Raw genomic sequence first — 25,657 nt, 5'->3', positions numbered from 1 at the left:
AATCGCTTAAGTGAATATTTACTGAAAGAAGGTTATCAAAATAATCCAATTTTTTCACGTGTTTTTATTCAGAAATCACAGTCAATATTTGCTATTATAGTTGTATATGTCGATGATTTAAATATAATTGGAACTTCTGAAGAGCTTTCAAAGTTAATAGAATATCTCAAAAAGGAATTATAGATGAAATATCTTGGCAAAACAAAATTTTTCCTTGACTTGCAAATCGAGCATTTAGCCGATGAAACTTTTATTCATCAATCGACATATATAGAAAAGATTTTAAAAATATTCTTCATGAACAAAACACACCCATTGAACATTGCAATGGTGGTTCAGTCACTAGATGTGAAAAATGATATCTTTCGACCTTGAGAAGATAATGAAGAATTACTTGGTCTTGAAGTACCATACCTTAGTGCAATAGGTACAATGTATCTTGCTAATAATACGAGCCCAGATATAGCATTTTCAGTAAATTTATTGGCAAGATATAATTCTTCTCCAACAAAAAGACATTGGATCGAAGCTAAGCAGGTACTTCATTATCTTCGAGGGACGATTGATATGAATTTGTTTTATTCATACAAATCAAACTTTGATCTAGTTGGTTATGCAGTTGCTGGATATTTATTTGATCCACACAAAGAAAGATCTCAAATAGGTTATTCATATGGAGGAACTAATATATCTTGGTGATCCGTAAAGCAAACCATTACGGCCACTTCATTGAATCATCCAGAAATTCTTGCAATTCATGAAGCTAGTAGAGAATGTGTATGGTTGAGGTCAATGACTCATCATATTCAAGAAACATGTGGTTTGTCTTTCAATAAAAATCTACCAACATTAATATTTGAGGACAATACTGCATGTATAGCACAAATTAAAGGAGTGTATATAAAAGGAGATAGAACAAAGCATATCTCACCAAAACTCTTCTATCCACATGACCTTGAAGAAAATGGTGCATCAGTGTTCAACAAATTTCTTCAAAGGACAACTTGGTGGACTTATTCACAAAGGCATTACTCACATCAACATTTGAAAAGTTAATGCACAACATTGGAATGTGACGACTCAAAGAGCTCAAGTGGTGTATTCATAAGGGGGAGTAGAAATATTACCTTTAAGGAATAGATATACTGGACTCTTTTTCCCTTAACTATGGTTTTTCTCATTGGGTTTTCCTAGCAAGGCTTTTAATGAGACAGTTATTAATATGAGATAGTTGCAAATTTAGCAATGAAATTCAAATTAATTAAGTATATAGCACAATTTTAAAAAAATTTGCAAATATAGCAAAATTTGTCAAATTCTATCAATGATATAAGTCTATCACTGATAGATCATGTTACAAATATTGGTCTATCACTGATATATCATATGAAGTCTATCAGCGATACAAGTCTATCAGTGATAGTATTGCTATATTTACAATATTTTTAAAATGTTGCTATATCCTTAATTATTATTGCTAAAATAGTCATCCATTGCAATTTCTCTATTAATATTTAAAAATGATGTACTTTTTTTCCTTTACTAGAATTTTTTTGCCATTGAGATTTTCCTAGTATGGTTTTAAGGAGTCGTTTATTTTATATAATATGAATGTCTAAGGGACAGTATTATAAATATAATTATGTAGATATCCATAACCTACAATAGGTTACCACTCTTCTTATAACTCTCCCTCAATTCCATGTTGTAACATTCATCCCATTGAATTCTATAGTGTAACTCATACCATGACATGTCCTATAAATAGAGGTATGTGGTGCATTTGTAAGACACACCACAATTGAGTTCAATTGTTCTCTACTTCCTCTCTTTTTCATTCTCTCTTTTGTGTTGTTTCATTTTCCTCATTTAGCTCATTTATTCTTTATTTCATAACATAAACTTAAATTTAGAATAACTAGAATTGATAGAAACAATTTCTCACTAAAATTAAAAAAAAATATTGTAAATGATAAAATTCTGAAAATATTTATAAAATATAATAAAAAATTTAAAAAATTTCAATGATAATTGTTGAACATGAAATTTTGGCCAATTACATCATGTTACATCATCACGGCAAAATAATGATATTCATAATTTAATTGGATTCTGATAGTCAAGTTTTCTCATATCCAACCTAATTCAAGCACCCCCGATGTAAAAACTGGGCCAAAGAAATAATGGACCCAAGCCCGCCGAGCAAATGGACCCAAGCCTAAGCCCGAATCCAACAACTAAATGGGTTCAAACACAAACCCAATAGACAAATGGACCCAAGCCAAGTCCACCAAGCAAAACGGGTCCAAGGCCATGGAATTCTCTATAATTAGAGACCTTCCCATTCATTTTGGGAGATCTTTGGTTGAAGCAAGAACTCAAACTCTGAAGTACTGAAGCTCTGAAGAATTGCAGATTCAAACTTCTACAAGCTATCAAGACGTGCAAGTTCGTATCAACCTTGAGATCAACAACTTCTGAAAGATTGAAGACTTGGAAGATTAAACTTTTCTTGGATTCCAAAATATTGAAGTTCAAATCGACTTGCAATCACAACATCCTAAAGACCAAAGATCAAGAAATTCTAACTTGTATTATAGAGAAAACATCAAATGAGTAAATACTAGAGATTATATCCACAATATTTATCAATATACAAAGTTCAATTCCACGAAATACATTTCTTCAAAATCTCATGTGAACAGTTTGGCACGCCCAGTAGAACAATCTCTACTTTTCATCTCTTTTTCTTTTGAAGAACATCTAAAGAAATCATGACATCCCAAGGCAACACTTCTAAAGTTCCAAGTAACATTGACAAGCAACGAAATACTCGTAGCCGCTCAAGGGAGACTCGATCATTTGTGGAAATATCATGCTTTGAGATCTCAAAGAACATTTGGGAACAACTGTCCAAACCACCAAAAGGTGGAATTATAATCAAAGAAAATCCTGTGATTGATGAACAAATTTTTTCCTCTGAACACTCAAATGAGGAGACATGCCTCATCCAAATATAATGTCAGTTATGATTACTGTCGTAGATACAAGTGAAGACAGAATGGTTGAACTTGAAAAGAAGATCAACATGCTCATGAAAGTCGTTGAAGAATGGGATAATGAGATTGCATCTCTCAACAATCATGTAACACCCTGAAATTTTAAGGTAATGTATTTTTATCTTATTTTATTTATATCAAATCATGGATATTTAAAGATTTTAAGTTTTTGGAGTGTTATTGTATTTTAGGATTTGTTGGAAAATGATAGGGAATAAGGATTTAAATATATAAGAAATAATAATAATTACAAGCTCTCAAGACGTGCAAGTTCGTATCAACCTCGAGATCAACAACTTCTGAAAAATTGAAGACTTTGAAGATTAAACTTTCCTTGGATTCCAGAAGATCAAAGTTCAAATCGACTTACAACCACAACATCTTGAAAATCGAAGATCAAGAAATTCTAAGTTTTTAACTTGTATCAAGAGAAATCATCAAGGGAGTAAATACTATAGATTATATCCACAATATTCATCAATATACAAAGTTCAATTCCACGAAATATATTTCTTCCAAATCTCGTGTGAACAATAATGATAGATACTAATAAGTTAGCATCTCATTGACAGTGGAACTATGTTAAAATTGACATTGATACTATCGATGTCTATTAATAACATTAAACTATATTATTAGTGTCTTTTAGTGATTGTCATCTGATGTTAAATAATACTCAAATTATATCCTTAACCAGGATTGGAGTATACTAAAATTGTCATCCATGACCATATTCAAATAATCATCCATTAACCATGTTTGATATCCAGCAAAATCAAATCCAAATTATGATAGATTGGACCAATGGCTATAAAAAAACAACAGCATAGTTAATCATTTTTGTTGAAGTGAATCCCTAAGAAATCTCTGGACATAATATGCAAGAAAAGCCAAAGAGAACAAGAAAGAACTAAAGAAGAACAAAAAAGTGATTGTAAAAAACAAAATCCTCCACTAAATTACAACCAATACAAATCAAGAATAAAAAAAACTAAGTGATTCCTTGCAACTAACATGAATCTCTATACTCTCTAGCCTCTTAGACCTCTCCGTCCAAAATTCCTTTACTTATCGCCATTTTCCCTCTCGAACAAACTTCACTTGCTCTTTGCCCATCTCCCATGGGAGCTAATCTCTGCACCATTAGATGCCCGGGGACGGCCGACGCCTCCGGTGACGGTAAGCCCAAAAAACCCTAGTCTGATTTCGGAAATTATGTCCACTGCGATTCTCTCTGTTTTTCTTTTTTTTTTTTTTTTTGAAAAAATAGGGCTCGGATTTGCAGGCTATGAAATCTGCGGGTGGAGAAGGCGACATTGGTGGAGAAGAGAGAGGAACGACGTGAAGAGAGAGTTAGAGGCGTCGATTGAGAAGAAGGAATTCATGTCTCTTGAGGAGTTGCTGTTGGCTTCTCCAGGAGTGCCGTCGGAGCGAGGGTTTGGAAATGACGGAGAGTTTAATGTTTCAAGACATGGGGGATTCAAGAGAAAAGTTCATCCGGCGAGGATTCTGGAGTGTTCTTCGGCTTGTGATGAGAGATCGGGTTTTGTTGGTAAATCGGTTGCAGAGGATGAGTATTCTTCTCATGGCGGTTTTCCGATTTGTGGAAGCCAAAGTGGGAAGTTGAAGAAGAAAGTGAGTTTTAGGCTGCCGGAGGTGTCGGATGTTATTGTTATTCCCTCGCTGGAGGATGATGTGATAGCCGATGAGCGGAATGTTGATTCCTAGTTTATAGTTGGGAAACTATGAACATACCCTCTAAACTTTGTAGTTAAATTTGAAACAACTCTTAAAAAGATTAAGAACAAAATGAAAAAATATTTACTCCATGTAACACAAAAGAATTTCATCACGTTCAATTTGTCATTATTGGTTTTGAATTTTTCGTATGAATATTGAATTTGTAAACATCTTTCTATTACTACTTCTCCTTTCTTATATTCTCACTTCTTGCTGTTTCTGATCATTTCTTAGTCTCTTCCTTTAAAATTTCATCTTTATTCATTTTCTCTCATTTTTTTTCTTCTTTTTTTTATTACACGAGTACGAAAATCTAAATGATAAGTGTTTTCCAAATATATCACATCTTCCAATATCTAAACAACTTAGATACAAGATTGTGGAGCAGGATCATTTAGATTTTGTACAAGAGATTGTGTAGCATGAGCATTTCAATTTGGTACAAGATAGTTTAGATATTGGTACACTATCTTGAACTAATATCTTGTACCGATGTCTCACAAATAGACGAAGATAAATAACTACCACTCTCTATCTCATATAATTCATATAGTACTCAAATAGATAAAATGATAGATTCAAACGATTGTTTACCAAGATCTAAACAGTCGTGAACTAATATTTAAATAATGTTTTAGACTATAGAATACTATCGTTTAAATTAGAAGTTTTTTTGTGTGCGTGATGGAATAATTGCAGTGCATTTTTGTTATTTCTTGCTATGGACTTATGAGTTTTTTTTTTCTTTTTCTGAATATGTTTTGTTCTTTTTAAAAAAGAAAGACACCTCCTAAAAATCAACTTGAAATAAAATTAAAATTTTTCTATAATCACACCTTAGAAAAAAACTATTTAGATGAGGATTTTTTTTTCAAAAAACAAAATATTTAATTTCATTAAAAATATATTAAAAACAAAAATCCACTCAAGATATTTGGTTATTTTTTACAATTTTCCATAAAATAAATCGAGCATTGGGTAAAAATTATTAGATTATTGATTCTAAATATCTTACTTTGCAATTTATTTACTTTATTGTGTTATACCATAGCCTTTTCCTTGATAATTTTCTAGTTTTCATTGGAACTCCACAAGGCATACCGATTACGACATATTATAAAAAATAAAACCCAACTATACAATTCAACATCATATAGATGAAATGTACATTATTTATTGAACAAGAAAAAACATAAATTAGAAAACATAGCCTTTTGGCATTTTGAAGTTCAAACAATACTAAACATTAATTGAGGAATCTAGTTTGAGAAATTAATGACAAACCATCCCAAACCTTTCAAGGGAAAATGACATTATTATTTGACCAAAAAGTACCATGATTATCATCCTCCCCAAAGCTAGGAAGTTGAATCACATCATCTCCAATATTGAATCCCATATGATCTTCATCATTAGCTCCTTGATTCACCATCTCCATAAACCACGACGGCTCATTTGTCGCCACACGTGACGATCGATTTACTGTAAGCAACTCCATTCTCTTACCAATATCAGCCATCTTTTGATCAACCAACCAACCAAGGTCATTCAAATCGATGACATTGAGATCTAGCGGCGGAGTTGCTCCAGCAACGAGGCTTTGAAACATGACTCGAGTGATCTCCTTCTCACGATTCTCCCTTTGTAGCTTCTTGAGTTGGTCAGCAGCCTTTGCAATACGATCACGAAGGAAGGTCTCTTGGTTGACCATCTTCTTACATTGCTCCATCTCTGGTAGGCTTTTGAACTTAGAGAGAACCTTTTGGAGGCCTAGAGTGGAGGGCCAAAGGTCAGGTTGTGAATTGGAGGGATTGAAGATTATAGCACATGCCTCAATGCCACATAGAGTGGTAAGCTCAGCCAGCTTCTTCAGTAAACCCTTTTTCCTTTTCTTGAATGTGGCTTTTCTTGATGCATCATTTGTAATGTATGCAAGTTTCACCTTCTTTCTTGTCATCGCATGCAACTGCTTTGTGTTTTCTTTTTGTTGTCCCTAAGTGTGTGTTGCTATTTATACTAAATTAAGACTCCCCAAAAGTTTAGATAATAGGTAAAAAAAAAGTCTAGTAATCCCATCATTTTAATTAATTTCTTATTTTATACTATGTTTAAAAGACTTTTATGACCTTTAGAGCTTTCAGTTCCAATCTCTAGCCTTTTCGTAGAAGATATAAATTCGATTAGTTTTACTAGTTTTAAAGTTAACGAAAAAATGCATTTGAGAACTCTTTTAAGTTCGGGATTTTAGATATCATATTAAAAAAAGAAAGAAATTAATAAACATATGCTTGCCAACTTAGACAAAAGTTAACGAATTAAACGAGACTAAATTATATTAAAAGCAATTAATTACCTTTAACTTTATCGTTTATTTAAAAATTAACTTTATTATTTCAAGAGATATTATCTTTCATTTTTTTTTAACATTTCAAATTGACTATAAGATAGAAAACAAAATTAGAACGTTGGACAAAAATTGATACCTATAAATAATGTAACATAATGGCCTAAAACACTTGCACAATCATACCATTACGCTATACATTCTGTTCTAGATACTCAATTTTTTTTTAAAAAAAAAAATTATTGTCTACTCGATCAGATATATTTTTGCAACTTTATACAGAAAATCATTGGCCAAATTAAAACCCTAAAACTTTGTTATTTAAATTAAATAAACTTCTTTCATAATTCTTCAGCAAAAGTTACTCATTAAAATTCTCAAACAAGCGAAAAAAAAAACCTATAATAATTACGAAATTTTACTCAAATTTTATTTTTTAAATATTTACACAAATAAAAACTAATAACTTGCCAAATTTAAACAGATAACTTCTTTCTCATCTAGTAATTTTGAATTTTATGTTTACTTTTTTAAAACACTTGAATTTTAAGTAAATTTAAAAGTAAAATAATCGTTTATGATTTTTTTTTTTAATTTTCAAAATTGACTTGTCTGCTTTAAAATGTTAGTGAAAAATTGATAGCAAAAACTTAAAAAATAAATCATAGGTAAAAGTTGTGTTTATGAGTTTGAGTTTCAAAATGAATATATTACGCACTTGTTTTTTTAAAATAAACAATTAAGATGCAGATATTTATTAAGCTAATCTTAAATTTAAATTTAGACGTTAATTATTATTTTCACTAAAATATTTCATATCATATGTATTTTTGTGTAAACAATTTAGAGAAAACTTTATTGTGCAGTAAAAGAAATTATTCAATTGAATAACTAAAGGATATACACAAAATGATATCTTGGAGAGATGATATTTTATAGTAATAAAGTTATTAAAATGGTATATTAGGAAAAGTTTGGTTTTCATTTGACAACTTATCATCACTTAATTATAATTATTTGGTAGGTATACATATCAAAGATGAAATCTCATCACCCTTGGTTGTATTTTACTTTCCATATTAATTATGAATTATAGATTTTTGGCAATGACACAAGACATACAATTTTTTGGGGTTTGATAGTATATTTACTCATATTTATTTAATTAATTAAATTAATTACTCTGCAAAGTTTTATATAGTATGTTTTGATCTTTAGCCTTACAAGATGTGATGTTACAAATATCAAAAAATTTAATATTAGTGAGATTGCTTAATATGAAAAGAATTTCACACTCTTAATTACCATTCTTCATGAGCAAATCAAAGAGCACTATATTTTATGTAACTCTCTTGAAGAAACAATTATGGTCATAAAGGAAATGAGATATTTCAGCTATTGAATTATGTTTGGCAAAGATATAGGTTATGGTCTATTCAAGCAATGTAACTATTGATATATACTTGCTTCTACTTTTATATTTGGGAAAATTGCAAAAATGTCAAATTGATTGGTTAAGAATAGACTCATATACAATGTTTTATGATTTTTCAAAAATGAAAAAAATCCTTAATTCTATCTCATTAAAATACATAGATGACCACAATGCCACTCATCCTTAAAAGTTTGGGTGATTGTATCATTTGATTGCCATATAATTATCAATAATCACAATTCCTATGTAAATGTTGATTCTAATGATAATAATTGTTGTTTGATTATTATTTGATGTTGTTTCATTGTAAAATGATTAATGCCTACAATACCAATTGTTTTCTAATTGCTTTCTAATTACTATATTAGACACTGTTTATCAATAATACTAATTATTATCAAATTGTTGTTTGATTATTTTTTATACTAATTGACAACAATACTTACTGCTATCTGATTATTATTTGATTAATATATAAAATTAGTTACCAATGATATTGATTGTTATCTGATTTACTATCTAAATTTGAAATGTATGACATTCATCGTTGACTGATTACTATTTAGTAATAACAGTTAAAAATGATGTTGATTGTTGTACGATTGTGACCGTAAATAATATTGATTGCAATTTGATTTCTATTTGATAATATGATTGTTTTCTCATCGCTATCATATTGGTTATATAATATCTTATTGCTAATAATGATTTGTACTTGTTTTTTTTATAGGCATATAAGAATTGCAAAATCTTTTTTGAATGTGTTTCCATCGGCTAAATGTCGTGTTTGTATTGAACATCTTCTAAACAATTTAAAGCTTTCATTCAAAGATTCTATGATAGACAAACTTTTTCGCCAATGTGCAAAGTCTTATACAATAGATGATTTTGAATTGAATATGAGATGGATGGAGGCAATATACCCATCTATTAGAGAATATATTAGGAATGTTGGTTTTGAGATGGACTCGTGCATACTCTAAGCAAAGAAGATATCAAATGACGACAATAAATATTTCTGACTCTTTGAATTTAGTGTTGAAAAATGATAGAAATTTACAAGTTACATCATTGTTAGATGCAATTCGACAGTTACTCCAACAGTGGTTTTATGAAAGAAGTAAATCATCGGCCTTTTTTAATTGTATTTTGACTAAATGGGCTGAAGGAGAGATGAGAAAGTTAGTTGAGATATCACGAAGCTTCACTGTAAGTTTTTTTTTTCTACTTTTCGATTGCTATCTGTTGTTGCGATTGCTATTAGATTTATATTAGAATTCTATAAGAGATTGCTATCTGTTTTTGTGATTACTATAATATTATCATTAGATTTCTATAAGGTTACTATTAGAATATCACACTTTGATTTTATATGTTGCTATTATTACGTTGAGTAGTACTTAAGTCTATGAATTAATTATTTTCTTGTTCTTAGTCTAGGTTTGTCCTATCAGTGAGTTTGAATATCGCGTACTTAATTAAGATAAAACTTTTTTGGTTAAGTTGAATCATAGAAGTTGCACTTGTCGTATTTGGGATTTGGAAGAAATTTCATGTAGTCATGCACTTACTGTTATTCGTACTCTTGGTTTAGATCCTTATTATTTTGCATCTAAGTATTATTTTGCTAGCACATTAGCATTAACTTATATTGTTGTTGTTCATTCTGTTGGTAACCATAATGAATGAAGTATTGTAGCAATGAACGATACTATTTTGTCTCCAATTGTTAAACATCTAGAAGAAAGACCCTGAAAGCAAAGGATCCCTTCAATTGGCGTGAATTGGGGAAACACAACATCAAGTGCAATAGGTGTACCGTTGTAGGGGTATTGGTCATAGTAGAAGAACATGTAAAAATCAACCAGTTTGAATAGTGTTGTGAGAATGTTAAGACACACTATATTATAAGACAATCACAAGTAAGTCATATGAGAATCAAATGTCAATTACATGTACATCATATGTCAATTTTTGTTGCAATTTGTCTTGTTTTCTAGTGTGATATCTTCTTATTCTGTTTTGAGTATTGCAATTTAATGACTAATAGGTAGAATTTAAAATATGGATTCGTTGATTGAACAGAAAATTTAATAACGCAAAGTATTAGTAAACTCAGTGTTCAAAAGTTGAATTACAAAATACTCACCGCAAATGTATTGGTCATAATTGAAGAACACGTAGAAATCAACCTATTTGAATGGTATTGTAGGAATCATGTTGGACATCACGTAGAAATGAAGTCAACACTCATTGATTGAGTTAAACAACGTTAGTTTAGTATGTTAATTACTAAACATTTCATGTTCTTTTACGCAACTTATAAGACAATCAATTTTCAATCATATGTACATCATATATCAGTCAATTGTTCATCATATGTAAATCTTCTGATTCTTTTTTCAGCATTGCAATTTGATGATTTGTAAGCCGAACTTAAAATATGGATTAGTTTATTGCAAAACTCTCACGTTCTCCCCTCCCTTGTTCTGTTCTTCAACCTCTCCATCTCTCAACTTCTCTCAACTTCTCTCCACTACTATCTCCTGATTCCGACTTTATTCTCTCCACAATCTCTTTTTCACGATCTCCACCCTTACCTCCATAAAGAAATATTTTTTTGGGACTCTGGAGGGGAGCACAAGGAGAGAAGAAGCATTTTTTTTTTCTCCTAAAGAAGATGAAACTCAAAGGGGGAGGGAGGGGAGAAATTCTTCCAGAAGAGTATTAAAATTCTCCATGGAAATGAAACCCAAAATGATTTGGAAATGTCCCCCTTCAATTCTCTCCTTACTTCAGTTTACATCAGGGATAAAAATTCTTTGATGGAGGAAAATTAAAGATTTTTCAATGGGAATAGCACCAAAATGAATGTGGAAATCTCTCCCTTCAATTCTCTAGTAGTTATTTTACAAGTAACTCAGTATTTGGAGACGAGGAGAAAATCAAATTTCACTAGTAGAAAATTCAAGACATAAATTTACACCATCGTCGTATTATTGTTGTTATTTTGTAAATATATTTATATAAAAGTATGGACAAAAGGCACTTTTGGATCCTGAGGTTTACTTGTCACTAAGTCAAACTTTTAGTTAACAAATGCTAACTAGACTGTTATGTGATGATGTGGAAGCTAATATATATGCATTTGATGAAATGTTAATTATATTTAATTAGTTAAAAAATCAATTAATCATTTGATGACACATAATGGCTCCACCAGAACGTCTGATGGTGACCCACTCTTACGAGACTCGTGAATACTGGTCATGGCTTCTACTCCTTTCTTCCCTCGGAATATGGCTGCTACTCCTTAGGCTTTCTTTGGAATTCTCTATGTTGTGTTTCGATTTTTTTACTTCAAAGGTTATGCTTACCAATGTGCTTGAAAAGCGTCTTACCAGTAGGTTCATTTCTGGAAAAAAACTTGTGTGTTCAAATTTGAATTTTAACAATATGATTCAATTTGGAAAACTAGATCCATGAAATTTTGTATTTCGGAGGTTAATTGAACAGGAAATTTTCTTTTATGGTATTGTTGGGTTTGATGGTTTCAACAATGTCATTTAGTGTTAAGTTTCTTTGTCATTGAGCTATAATCTTGTTGAGCTTGGCATGCTGTTTTAATGTTGTTCTTCATCTTCTTCCTTGCCTTGGACTTTAGCCTATGACTTTTGATAGAATATGATATTAGATTATTTTAGTGATGTAATTTTCCCTCAATATTTTACAGTCGTTGGACTTGAACAATTTTGATTGATTTTTAAATTCACAAGGACTTAAAATGCCTTGTACATAATCTCATAATGCATATCTCGGTGCAGTGGTAGCTAGCCTAAGATCCACTGAGATCTATTATTTATTGCTTCAGAGTATATAACTTGGGGCATCATTGTCTCGAGATTTCCTTAATTTTAAATAAGGAACTCACAAAAGTCATTTCTCAGGGCACGTTGTCTCGAGATGCATGCCCTGATTTATAAAAAATAATACTTCTCAACTTCGCATTTTTGTGATGAATCTTGGCCAAGAATGTCCGGAAATTTCCCTGAGATTCATCATAGAAAACTATAAAATCAACCCATTTAACTCAACAATAACTAAATCAGAGTACCAAAACTAAAAAATGTATTTTCTTTTCTAGCAACAAGTTAAATAAAAAAGACAAAAGATTTTAAAGTTATATAGGTATATTTTAAAGTTGTTAAACTTTTAAAGCTTTTATTTTAATTTATTTTCCAACTAATTCAATATAATTCACATATCATTAAATATAACTAATATCCAGGTCAACATTTGGGGTCCAAAATGTCTTTGTTTGAAACTTTAGGAGGTGTTTGGGGAAGGGTTGGGTTATGGAAAGGGTTAATATTGTGGTAAAACTAGTATTATGATAGTATATGTTTGGGAGAAGGATTATGGTAAGTAGTGTTACGATAATATGTGTTTGAAAGAAGGGTTATGTAGGTAATGTTACTATAGTTTTATGATAAGATGTGTTTAGAGGAAAAGTTATGTAGGTATGTTATATATGATATGATGTGTTTGAAGTAAGAATTATGATAGTAGTTTTATGATATATTTTTTAAAAGATCCAATACACAAATTTCATAAATTTATTTGATTATATAATCTTATTTGACGTTGTAAGCTCGGTTAATTTAAGAGGAGTGTATATTCGATTGCTCTGTTAATTTGAAAGGAATGTATATTCGGTCGCACTGTTAATTCAAGAGAAATGTATTTGTTAGTTCATAAATTTCAAAATGTTACCGTATCATTATTGAACTGGTGTTTGTATTTTGTTTTAATAATCTCCCATTCACATTTTTAATCTAAAATTTTCATTAAATTCTCAATATCATTTGAAAATATTTAGGTTTGATCTCTGGTTATACTTATAACAACCTTTTCAAACAATTTTATAAAAAAAATGAACAAAAAAATGCCAAAAAAACAGGTGAAAATGACCATTAGAAATTTTATTAAATAAAAACTTACTTATGGTATAAACAAATTGTTACGAAAGATATTTTGAAGTAGATTAGTGTAAATGAACCACTAATTGATGAAATTAAGTAAAATCTCAACGTTATTTATCTAATATCTCAAAATTAAATCCCAAAAGGCAAGAACAGGAGGCAAAATGCATAGTTTAGATACAAATTTAATCACTCTCTTCGCCCTAAAACTCCATATGTATAATTAAAGAGTGATTTCAGTTTTCCAAACTCAAAAACAAAAAAAAAAAACCCAAAAAAGGAAACAAAAAACACATCAACCTCATGAATCTTTTCCCCTTTTGCAGATTCTCAAACCCCATCTCTTATTTTTCTTCTTCTTCCCTATTTTTGTTTTTTTGTTGTTCCTATGAGTTCCTTTTAAAACCTAAGCGGTGACGACAGTGCCGGCACAAGGGAAGATTTATTAGGAGAAGTAGATCTTCTTCTGAGGTTGGTAGAGGAAAACGAAATGGCTTTAGTGTCGGAGAAGGTACCGAATTGAAGAGTAAAACAGTAAGATTTGGAGGGGAAAACGAAGAGTGAAAGAGGAAGAGACGATATTGGACGGAGAAGGAAAAGATGCGTAAAATCAAGAAGGATCACACAATTTCAGGGGTACTGCGGGGTGTCGAGGGAGTAGTGTGAAAAGGATTTAAGGTTATGGAAACTCTAAAACTTGGGTTTTCATAACTTGGGCTCCAAACAAGGGTTAGGGTTATGATAACCCAAATCCACGGTGACAACATGAGACCCAAACACACTTTTAAGATCTAAAAAGACGTAAACTTCAAATCTTAGAGATCAAAAATACATTTTACTCTACCTGTGTTATATTATAATTTCATGTTTAGCTCAAAACTTTAGACAAAAAAGAAAAAAAAAGAGGGAGATTTGCAAAATCTTTCCATCTTTAAAATTGAACTAAATTAGTATTTGGTTTTAAAATTGAACTAAATTAGTATTTGGTTTTAAAATTGAACTAAATTAGTATTTGGTTTTAAAATTGAACTAAATTAGTATTTGGTTTTAAGGTGGAGTAGTCTTCATTTTATGATTTTGCTAAAATCTCATAAATACATGAAATGTGTGAGAATTAGTTGCATTTACATTAAAATTCTCATGGATATACAAAAACAAAAAAAAAAAAAATATGTAGTATCTTTTAGTTTAGTATTAAAAATTGACATTTTTAAAAATAGAAAAATAAATTAAAATATTTACGATCTATAGCAAAATTTTTAAAGTTTATTTATGATAGTCAGTGATACGTTACTGATATCTTTCTATCACTATCTATCAATGTCACTAATAAAAAAATATCACTGACTATCAAATGTTTGTTATCGATAGAATCTGAAATGTTTGGTATATTTTTACTTGGTATTTATAAAATGAATATTGAATAGGTCACACTACGGTTTTAAGTATTTCAAGTTTAAAGACTTTCACTGTTTTAAATGTTTCACGTTTTCAAGTCATGGGTCAGTTGAATTTGTTTTGAAGGTGAACGACTTCACCTAACATCACGCCACATCTCGGACAAGCAAGCAGATGTTGGCGGTAGGATGTGATAGTTGTCACGGTATAAAGTGATGGGTAAGTTCATGTTTGAAACAACATTCAAATCATTTAAGAACTTTATGAGCCAAACTATTATAGTTTGGTGTATACAAATGTAAAAGACAAATATTATAGTTTCTAAAATAATATTAATTTTATTGATTTATTGACGTGAAAAAAAAAATATTTATTACATGGACCCAATGTCGATTTATAAAAAATGGACAAAAATGCAACAATTAAATAAAAATAGATTAAAAAAACAAGATTTTAATGTCGGTTTTAAAATGTCATCAAAGGCCAACCCACACTAAAGATCTTCAATAACATCATAAAAAATGTTGGTTTAAAAATGATATTAAAGGCCTTTAATATCGTTTTTAAACCGACGTTAATGAAGCCTTTAATATTGTTTTTAAACCGACATCAAAGCAAAAACGACATCAAAGGCCTTTAATAACGTAGCATAGATGTCGGTTGTCAACCGACACTAAAGATCATTAATGTCGGTTTTAAGCCAACATTAAAGGTCAGATTTCTTCTAGTGTTCTTTAATTGGCTCCTTCACAAGCAACTACATGCTCAACTTTCATAGTCAAGTTTGTTTTGCATCTTAACTTGATGCTACATCATACTAAAGTTCCATGTTTGTGGTGAAACATTGATCTGACCAATATAGTAACCCACACCAAACCAATACAAAATTCAAAATTTCTTAATTAAAATTTGGGATGCCTATGTGATACGCATCTAAAATATATGTGTGGCCTTTAGTAATTTAAGGATTGTTTTACTAGCTTTGCTACTGTTTTCAAGGCATTTTCAGATCAAACCAACCAAAAAAAAAAAAGAGAAAAGAGAAGCAACCTTAGTTAAAAATAGGCGTAATGATGCATAGGTCTGCACCAACAACCCAGCACATTTTCCTAAGAGACTGTAGCTATTATTTGTGCAAGGCAAGCAAAAGCCGATGCTAGAGTGTTGCAACGCCAGGCAAACACCACAGCAGCCTGTGAAGACACAACACGATGCTTCCAAAAAAAACCTCTGAAAAAAGAATTCAATTAAGAAGGTGCTTTTAGGACACACTTTAGTTAATAACTGGGGTAACATTGAAAAGAGCAATAAGTAGAAATAACTATCAAAACAACGAACATTATTAATCCAGTTCAATCATGCAATATCTACATTTGGGAGGACCTTGACCTATATGATAAGAGATTATATGCTGCCAATTTGTGATATAATTCATGATTACATACTTAAGTCCAACAGTACATACATCTATACACATTTTCAACATGGTGTACTTAGTGACACATTTTACTGATAAATGAATCATAAGAACATTCGCTAGCTTTTGTCATATAGAAGCAACAAAGGAAACACTCCCCCTTAATCAGACATCACCATGCAATCAATCAGACATCAGTTGATCTCCGATAATCTCAAATCTCTCTTCTAATCATCTAAAAAAAATTATCTCATATTCCTTTTTCACCCACCCCAAGAATACATAAACTTGTTTCTGGTTTCTTTTCTTCTCCAAACATTTTTCTCTCACACTTCCACATGCACTCAAGGGCGAATAAGTATGTAAACTAGTAGCCCAACAGAATTGAAAAACAAGGACGGAAACTCAACAACTCAATCCAGAGAAACAAATTTAAAATGAAATTAAATAAAGGAAGTGAGACTGTAACACACAACAACCTCTAACCTCTATACGTGAGTGCCTCTGCGCTAGCTTTTCTAAATTAAAAAAAGTTGTATTTTTGGAAAGATCTTCCTAACTTCATCCTAATTTTCAAACCTAAAATTATAAGAACAATCATGTGAGCTAATACTGTTTACCACAGCAGTAGTCATACTGCTTATTTCCATGATTGACCATAATTTATAAGCACAATCACCTGAGCTAATAACATTAATATTTTTTTAACCATAGAAAATTATGGTAAATGTAATTCACCACGATTTGAGAAATAATAATTAATAATATAACAATCACTACTAGAAAAATTGGCTTTCTTGACGTTTGTAGTTTTAATTACTTGACGTTTTTTTTAAAAAAACGTCAAAAAAGGGATGATTTCAAAGAAAAAACGTCAAGAATATTTATGAAAAGGCGGAGATAGGCAAATCTTTAACTTTCTTGACGTTTTTTAAACGTCAAGTAATATTTATTTTTTCTTGACGTTTTAAAAACGTCAAGTAATATCTATTAAATTCTTAACGTTTTTAAAACGTCAAATTTTTTATGAAAAGACATAATGGAGGTAAGTTTTTTAATTTCTTGATATTTTTTAAACGTCAAGTGAGATGTTTTTCTTGACGTTTTAAAAACGTCAAAGTTCTATAAAATAATAATAATAAATATATATAATTTTTTTATAACCCCCAATTTCTCTTCCTCTTCCACGATAAAAATAAACACCAAATCCATAACCCTCTCTTCAAGCGACGGCAAATCCCAAGTTCTCAACCCTCTCCTGCGGCAACCGACGACAACTGATGACAACCAGCGGCAACCCACTACCTCTCCCCTTCTATTTCATCCTACTCGTTCAGAATCTCAGTTCAGAATCTCGGTCTCAAACTTCTTAAAAGAGAAAGAGCTGCGACTGCTGTGCTGGGCGAACTGCCTAAAGGGCGAAGACCTTAATGTTCAGCCTTTTGATTTTGATGAAAGGTACGTAGTGGAAGACTCCGTGGAAGGCTCCGCACGGTTTCGATCTCGAAGAAAAAGGTACGTAGTATTCTTTTCTCTTTGTCGATTATCTATGATTAAATTGTTCTATCTTGTTCCCTTCCATTTTGGGGTTTTCAGTTTATATTACGCTAATGTTTCGGTTGGAATGTCGTCGTTAGATTTCCTTATGGTTAGACACTGGAAGCAATTTGTTTTGATTACCGTGTGAATGTTCTAGTTGTTTTACCTATTTAAACACATCAAATGAAGGAAATGTATTTAAACCGACGATGCAAATCTTGAAGTTGATGTTCTCTCCAATGAAATCAACTGGCTGATTCTTGTTTTGATTAACTAGAATGGACATTGATGTTGAAGATGACAATTACTTCATGGTAGCCCTTTTTTTTGCTCTCATTTTACTTCTTGTTGATGGGTTTCCAGAATTGGTTATGGCTATTCAAAGAGTTGAAGTTTTCTATAAACAAAAACAGTTCTATTTCTACCCAGCCTGGGCCTATCTATGCTATTCCAGCTTAATCAAGATCCCACTTTCCCTCGGCGAATCCTTAGTTTGGACTTCTCTTACTCACTACGTCATTGGCTTCACCCCTCAACCTATCAGGTTAGTTTTCATGAACTCTTTAGTTTTGTAACCATTCTCAAAATGCCATAATTTGGATTAAACGCTTAGAACTTCTTTTCTTTTTTCTTTTTAAATTTTTGGTTATAGGTTATAATTTATTATTCTGTTTGGGGTGCATTTATCAGCATTGTCCCTGTTTAGAATGATAGCTTAGCTTCAATCTTCCAAAGCAATGGTGCTTCCTTTACAGTAGGCAATTTTGTAATATTATTTGCCTTGTTATTTGGTGGCTTCATCATCTCACATCATAAGTTTTCTTAATAACTAAGGTCTTTGTTAGATTACGATTTCATTATTTAAAACTACGTACGTTTCATTTCTCCCGCAGTATGATATTAAAGCATCATAGAGAGAGTTTGATTTTCAATTTTTTGAATTATGCAACATCCATGCTAGCTTGGTTGAATTGGGGTTTTTGGGTTTCACCAATAAGTTATGGAGAAATTGGCATTTCTCTTAATGAATTAAATTGTTTATGTGCAGTTTATTACTTACACCACTTGCCAATCGCAGATGGATGGGTAAGAACTCTTTCCTCTCTTGATCATATTGAACTAATATCTGTTGTCTTTTATTTATTGACCATCTTGTTAAACCAAATCCTGACATGATAGGGGCATTTATAAAATTTAGAAAGCCTTTGTAGGTTTCTTGTAATTTGGTTGTAAACACCTTTGTTTCAATCAAACAGTTTTAGTGACAAAGTTGCATTGCATTATGGTTTTATTTATTTCCTTCAGCTAGGGCCTCCCTCTTATTTCCCTTATAAATGACACATTTCATGTGCTTTTTTCTGCCTTGGCATTCATAAGCATCATCTTTCTCTTAAGAATTTGTTTACCCTGAAAACAAAACCAACAAAAAGGTTATAGCAGAAAAATGAACATAGGATTCATGAATTTGTGTTTATAAATCTAGGATGAATTCTCAATAGGTACACAAAAATACTGTAGAAATTGCATTCTTACATCGCCTTCGATGCTTGGAATATGTTTCATCTTTAGTGAAGTCAAAAAGTGTCCATAAGATCTATGGATTGGAACAATATCTTTGTACGTACCACTACAACTTTGATTTCTATTTTCTCCCATGCAGAAGAGAGAGACTCGTTTAGAAATGGTTGGAAACGTTTTTCGAAAAATTTCAATGTGGATTAGCATAATTTAGTACTCTTGATCTGAAATTTACTTCACAATACATGTGCATATATGTCCCAAATAAATAAGTGTTGAGTGTTGTGGAAGTTTTGTAACTTGTTTTATATAATTCTTTTAGATATCATGATTGCACTTGTGGAAATTCTGCATTTTTTGTGACATAGTTTGAGAAATTACATCTTTTTTGACTCATCCCTTATAAAATGTATTATTGCTTCTTCTCTAGGTACCAAGGTATATTCTTCTATGTTATGTTTACCTTCATTTGTAGTTTCTTTAGTTTTATTTTTCTTATGCCATTGCTTTTCTATATGTAGTTTCTTTAGTCTTTGAATTAGAAGTTAAAGTTCTTAGTTTTAATGCTATTCTTATTTTGTTTGTAGATTTCAAGGAGTTGAAGATAACAATTAGTGAAATTTTGATCAGTTTGGAGTTATCCCAAGAGTGTTGTGGTTCTTGGAGGAGGGTGATGACTCTATTTCTTATTATTACATATACTCATGTTTTATGATTAAGAACGATGTTCTATTTTCTGTCTATGTGCTATATGAGACGAGATTTGTGACTAATTAGAAATATATCCACTATTGATTTTTCTATTTTCTGAATAGGTTTGTATCTCGTTTTGTATTCTTTGTAGGATGAACTCATCACTTGGTGATTAGGCTTCAAGTTAATATTGTTGAACAATGTTTAATGACATTAGCTATGAAGTATTTGTATAGTTGGGAAGTCTTGGTAACTATCATGAGAACTTTTCATAGCTTGCTTCTAATATTTCTCTCTTGAAAGCATATTCTCATTTATAAAATTTGATCTCTTGTGTGCTCTTGGGAGTCATTTGTTTATCTAACACGTCAAGAAAGCATACAAGCAAATTCCTTTGAATATGTGTTATGTAACTATCTGTAGGTAAAGTCCTTTTCTCAACTAAACTATAGGTTACTTTATGATGTGAATTGCCTTTAGTTTTTTTTAAAAGTATTATGTGTTGTATTTAAAGTTCTTGCATTTAGAACGGTTATATTTGCTGCCTTGGTTTGATATCAAACTCATACAAACACTTTGAGCTAGGCTGAGAAGCAAAGAAACAAGGTTAACTTTATGATGTGAATTACCTTTAAACATCTTTTTTCTAGTGTATCATTATGATAAATCTATTCGTTTTTTTTTTTTTTTTTTTTTTTTGAGATTTAGAATGATTTTGACCACATGGTTATATTGGTACAATATGTAGTTTATTGAAATAGGACTTGAAGGAGATGCCAATTCTGACGGTGAAGAAGATGAAATGGAGGACACTGATGATGTAGAAGTGGAACATCTACACATTTCAGATTACCAAGGTTTTGCACTAATATTCGATTGATTTACTATAGCGATGAAGCTACCAAGCAAGTGATTGATGTTTGATTCTGTTGAAATTTTTTGTCCTAAAACTCATAGTTTGTAAATCATATTCTGTTCAATAAAGTTGTTATTGAGAAATTAAATATTATAATCTTAAATCCAATAAATCAAGTTTTAAGGCTATTTTTGAATAAACTGTGTAAACATAAAGGTGGATGAAGTTTGAGTATATAGCCTAAATAGTCTATAGTATATGAAATAAAGATTGGGCGCCTTATTTAGAGAAATTATGGATGCGGCCCACTTTGTAGTACAAACGAGGTGATCCTAATCGTTCATGTAGAGACATGAAAGTGGGGGCATCCTATGTAAAATGTTTACATAAGACTGAACCATGAATTAGTCTTTTTTACGTTATAACACCGTTTACGGTTTAAAACTGACTATCTCAATTATTGATGACTTAGGTAACTTAGTCTTAATCCTGAGTTAACTATGAACTCCTGTTCACACGAGATTATCCTTAGATCTGCATAGGTGAGGGCAGCTCATCAGCGTTGGCCCAATAAGCCTCCCATTTCAGGGGTAAGATCGGGTGGATAGCTGGGAACATAGGTACAAGATGGAATTCACTCCTACCCGCTTTAGGGTTAGTAGATAGGTTGCTCTCTTAAGCACTGAATCCAAGTCTTGAACAAGGGGCCCCACCCTCTCATTGGCCCGAGAGGGATTAAGTTTATAGGTTGAACCTTAAACCAATTGTTCAATAGTGGATTAGTGGGACTTAAGGAGCAAGATGTAATCTTGGGGTAAAACGGTATTTTGACCCAGCCAAGGTTATGAGCAACCTGTGAAAGATTAACTTACTGATTATGGTTTTATCAAATGGACACAAATATATCTATAGTGAGGGGAGTGCAACTACGGGACTTTAGTGGAATGACCCGTTAGTTAACGAATGTTGATTAACTCGGTTTAAAAGAGTTTAGCTAGTTAATCTTGAATTGTTGGAGCCCATGATCTATAGGTCCATTAGGTTCCTCTGCTAGCTCATATGGATTAAACTTAGAACAGTGTGATGAAATAAGTCGAATTGTTCGAATTGGGAGAAGAAAGGGAAACCGACATATACAGTAATATAGTCGTCGGTCTTCTAATTAGAAATATAGCTTTATGTTTTACATACTATAAGTATGAATGCGGATTCATACTAAGAAGCTCGAAATTGGTCAAAAATAGTAAAAAGTCAAAATGTTGACTTTTGACTTTGAAAAGTCAAACTTTGACCGGCCTTATATTCAAATGTGATTTGAATTTTGGAAAAATGAATGCGGATTCATGCTCGGGAGGTTGGAATTAGTCAAGATGGACAAAATGGTAAAAAGTCAAAATATTGACTTTTGACTAGAAATATCTAATGACCATTTTACCCTTGGACTAAGTTAGTGGGAAAATCCAACATTTTGTTGGATAATCCCACTAACTCTTAGTGGGATATGTGGCTATATGAGATATAGACACTTAACCCACTAAGTTCCACTAATTGTTAGTGGAACATTAGGTGTTGAGATTTGGCAAATGAATTGCATGTAATTAGGTTATAAATAGAGGTGTTTTCAAATGTTGAAGGACTTTTGCCTCTTTTATCATTTTCATCATCTCAACAAAAGAAAAAAAAAGAAACCTTCCAATCCCATTTTATCTCCATTACTTTCTACACCAAAATTGGGTCTCACAACCCGGTTCTTTGTGAGGATAGCAGTTGAGTACTAGTGGTGGTCTCGGCTTGAATTGGTAAGAAGATATCAAACTTTTTGAAAGCTTCAAAGGTAATATTTCCTAAAACCCTAATTTGATTAGTTTATGGTTACATGTTGATTGTGGCGATTAGGGTAGAAATTCGATTCTTTTTCCGCCGTGCATGACTTAGTTCTAACAGATTCATGACAAGACTTGATGTAATTTAGTTATCTACAAAAATACATTGTATTTGGTTTCTTTGTAAAAGTATATTACCAAGGTTTAGTTTCTATTTTACTTGTATTTATTCCTTTGGGAAAATTCGATAGATTTCGTATACTAAGTTTTTTTGTAAAAATGTTATATATGTTATTGTTATATATGAAAGTTCTTATTTATATGTGTATTAGTTTTGTGTTAAAATATAATCATTGAATCACAGGAACAAAAATATAATTGAATTACAATTTTTTAAAAAAAGAATTTATAACATACTTGACGGTTTTAAAATGTCATAAACAAGTATATCCTTGACAGTTTTTCAATGTCATAAACAAATGAACACTTATACTCTTGACGGTTTTAAGATGTCATAAACATTCATACTCTTGACGGTTTTTAACTGTCATGAACATTTGTATACTTGATGTTTATAAAACGTCAACGTTCAATATTCTTGACGTTTTTATCAACCGTCAAGAACTTTCGCTTTCTTGACACTGGCTTCAAGGACAGTTTTAAAATCGTCAAGAATAGTGATTCTTGACAGTTTAAAAATGTCAAGAGAGCCTGTTTTTGTAGTAGTGAATATCTAAAAAATATTGCAAGTATAACAAAACTATCGCTGATAGACTTGTATGATCTATCAGTGATAAACAAAAATAGAATTTGACAAATTTTGCTATATTTGTAAAAAATTTAAAATATTGGTATATAGTTAATTATTTTGAATGTAATGGTTAAATTTGCAACTATTTCTAAGAATTACTAACTAAAAATTATTTGGTTCTCAAATATGATTGTATTCCAAAATTTGAGAAAAGCCATAGAGATTAACTATTTTTTTCATTATTTGATTTAAGCAAACAATACAAGTACATAATGAGAGAAAATGCTTACCACATAAACATATTTTATAAGTATCAACCAGAATTAAATAGAATATATACTGGCTTTGGATGGCCATGCAGCTTCAAGTCTAAATAATACCTACTTGTCCAAGGTATTTCGTATTGACCACCATTATACATTTTGAAATAGAGAAGAATAGTTTCTTTTTTCTTTCAAAGGACGTAAATATTTGTAGGGAGATCACACTGAGGTGTGAGTCAGCATCATTCTTGAAAACTTCATATTCCAGCTACGCATTCAGGTGGAGTGACAGGGTAGCGGGATTTGTCGGTGCAATAGTCATATATCATGTGGTTCATACGAACCCATCTATAGTTTCTGGCTTGCAAAGGAGAGAGGGACTGGTAGGATGGGGCTTCCCACCAATTGTTGGGGTTTGAAGGGCAGTTTGCAGGCCCTGGGACAGGGCAACCCTCAATGTCAAAGTCCTTGTAATATGCATAGAATGGGGCTTTCTTCCAATCAATCTTCTCCAAACCACCTCTTGTGGCCCAGTCATCCGCTTCCCATAGTGTTGAATATATTCCCATTGGTTGTAGTTTTGGATATGGGATCCCTTTCGCTTCGTGGTTCTTATATACCCTTATTGGGATATCATCCACACCAAATCTGCACTCCTCATATAACATTCATCTCATCATCTCATCATCTTATCTATATATATATGTATATAGATAACTTGTTAATTAACACTTACATGATTAGCCAACGAGTCCACATGATTGAATAAGTATGGAAATCAGCTGCAGGGTCGAACCACAAGTTCACCCTTTGCTCTCTATCACCCTTTCCATGAGCATATATATTAGTTTGAACTGTGTATGGTTGTCCACTCCTATTTCCCAAGAACTCAAAATCTAATTCATCGCGTATTGTGTCTGTGTCTGAGTTCATCTGCATCATTTATTTATTATTAAAATTACATTTATTATTAATTTTAGTATCTTTAATTAATAATTTATTTTATTACTAACTTACATAAAATGCAGTAACTGTTCCTGCTGAGTCGCCAGGAACTAGTTTTATCTTCATGCTCACTTTTCCAAACAAATACTGCCTTCTTGAAGCAAATCCACATCCTAAACAGTAAAATCCACGAACATTTACGCTCAAAGTCACGTAATTAACAATTTTTCTTTTTAATATAATATAGTTTCTTTTTGGTTAATCTACATTAGGAAAGTTATTTAAGAACTTTCAAAGGTTCCCTTTGATAAGATTGATTTAGGAAACATTTATGTCATTAGAAAAATTTGAAAACAGAAGAGTAAGTTTCCGACCAGGAAGCTTTAATTTGATTTTGAAAACATTTTTATAAGTTAGACATATGTGAAAAATAAAAATAGAAACATGGGGAAGGAAGGAAGGAAGTAATTGTTGACATGAGATTTTCCAAAATAAATTATAAGAGAATTAACAAAATTTATTGGATTCAAAATTTGAAGAAAAAAGAAAAAAGAAAAGAAAAACATAGAAATGTAAAGCAAGTGCCAAAATTCGAAATATGAACAAAACCATTTTACCAGAACTTCGATCGAGAAGAAGTTGAATTCCCCTCCCACCATCGAGTTCCTTGACATGGCTATCCGCCCATGTCACCCTAAAATCCTCAAGAAAAGTCGTTGGTCGACCTGAAACAACAACGGATATTACAACAACACATACACACAGAAAACCAATGCCGCCATTATTGTAACTTCTCCAAGCCATGTGTATATATATATATATGGCTATAAATGTATAAGTTTAAATTTATAAATGCAGATATGTAAGAGATAAGAGACTTAGAATGTGAAATGG

The 25,657-nt window shown here is 31.4% G+C and overlaps 4 protein-coding genes across 5 annotated transcripts; 2 read left to right on the top strand and 2 right to left on the bottom strand.

Moving 5' to 3' along the window:
* The first annotated feature begins 3,989 nt into the window (after window positions 1-3,989).
* On the top strand, window positions 3,990-4,967 carry LOC105435481. The gene is made up of 2 exons (XM_011656809.2): window positions 3,990-4,238; window positions 4,345-4,967. The coding sequence occupies exons 1-2, from the start codon at window positions 4,181-4,183 to the stop codon at window positions 4,785-4,787; spliced, it is 501 nt and encodes a 166-aa protein (XP_011655111.1). The 5' UTR covers window positions 3,990-4,180; the 3' UTR covers window positions 4,788-4,967.
* A 988-nt stretch (window positions 4,968-5,955) lies between these two features.
* Window positions 5,956-6,767, bottom strand: LOC101219796 (agamous-like MADS-box protein AGL80). The gene has a single exon (XM_004139571.2). It carries the CDS (start codon window positions 6,754-6,756, stop codon window positions 6,097-6,099), a length of 660 nt encoding a protein of 219 aa, XP_004139619.1. The 5' UTR covers window positions 6,757-6,767; the 3' UTR covers window positions 5,956-6,096.
* Window positions 6,768-17,550: 10,783 nt separating this feature from the next.
* LOC116403552 (ABC transporter G family member 33-like) lies at window positions 17,551-21,129 on the top strand. Of its 2 annotated transcripts, none has more exons than XM_031884844.1 (5): window positions 17,551-17,890; window positions 18,278-18,458; window positions 18,963-19,000; window positions 20,020-20,102; window positions 20,874-21,129. In XM_031884844.1, exons 2-5 carry the CDS (start codon window positions 18,286-18,288, stop codon window positions 21,003-21,005), a joined length of 426 nt encoding a protein of 141 aa, XP_031740704.1. In that variant the 5' UTR covers window positions 17,551-17,890; window positions 18,278-18,285; the 3' UTR covers window positions 21,006-21,129. The 2 variants fall into 2 exon arrangements, with proteins under 2 accessions (XP_031740704.1, XP_031740736.1); XM_031884876.1 differs by lacking the exon at window positions 20,874-21,129 and adding an exon at window positions 20,277-20,464.
* A 2,645-nt stretch (window positions 21,130-23,774) lies between these two features.
* Window positions 23,775-25,657, bottom strand: LOC101219554 (probable xyloglucan endotransglucosylase/hydrolase protein 7). The gene is made up of 4 exons (XM_011656796.2): window positions 25,381-25,657; window positions 24,836-24,936; window positions 24,555-24,751; window positions 23,775-24,466 (listed from the first exon to the last, which is right to left on the bottom strand). The coding sequence occupies exons 1-4, from the start codon at window positions 25,565-25,567 to the stop codon at window positions 24,076-24,078; spliced, it is 876 nt and encodes a 291-aa protein (XP_011655098.1). The 5' UTR covers window positions 25,568-25,657; the 3' UTR covers window positions 23,775-24,075.

Source organism: Cucumis sativus, chromosome 1 (assembly GCF_000004075.3).
Source record: "Cucumis sativus cultivar 9930 chromosome 1, Cucumber_9930_V3, whole genome shotgun sequence".
Classification (NCBI taxonomy): domain Eukaryota; kingdom Viridiplantae; phylum Streptophyta; class Magnoliopsida; order Cucurbitales; family Cucurbitaceae; genus Cucumis; species Cucumis sativus.
This window is presented reverse-complemented; position numbering and strand designations above follow the sequence as displayed.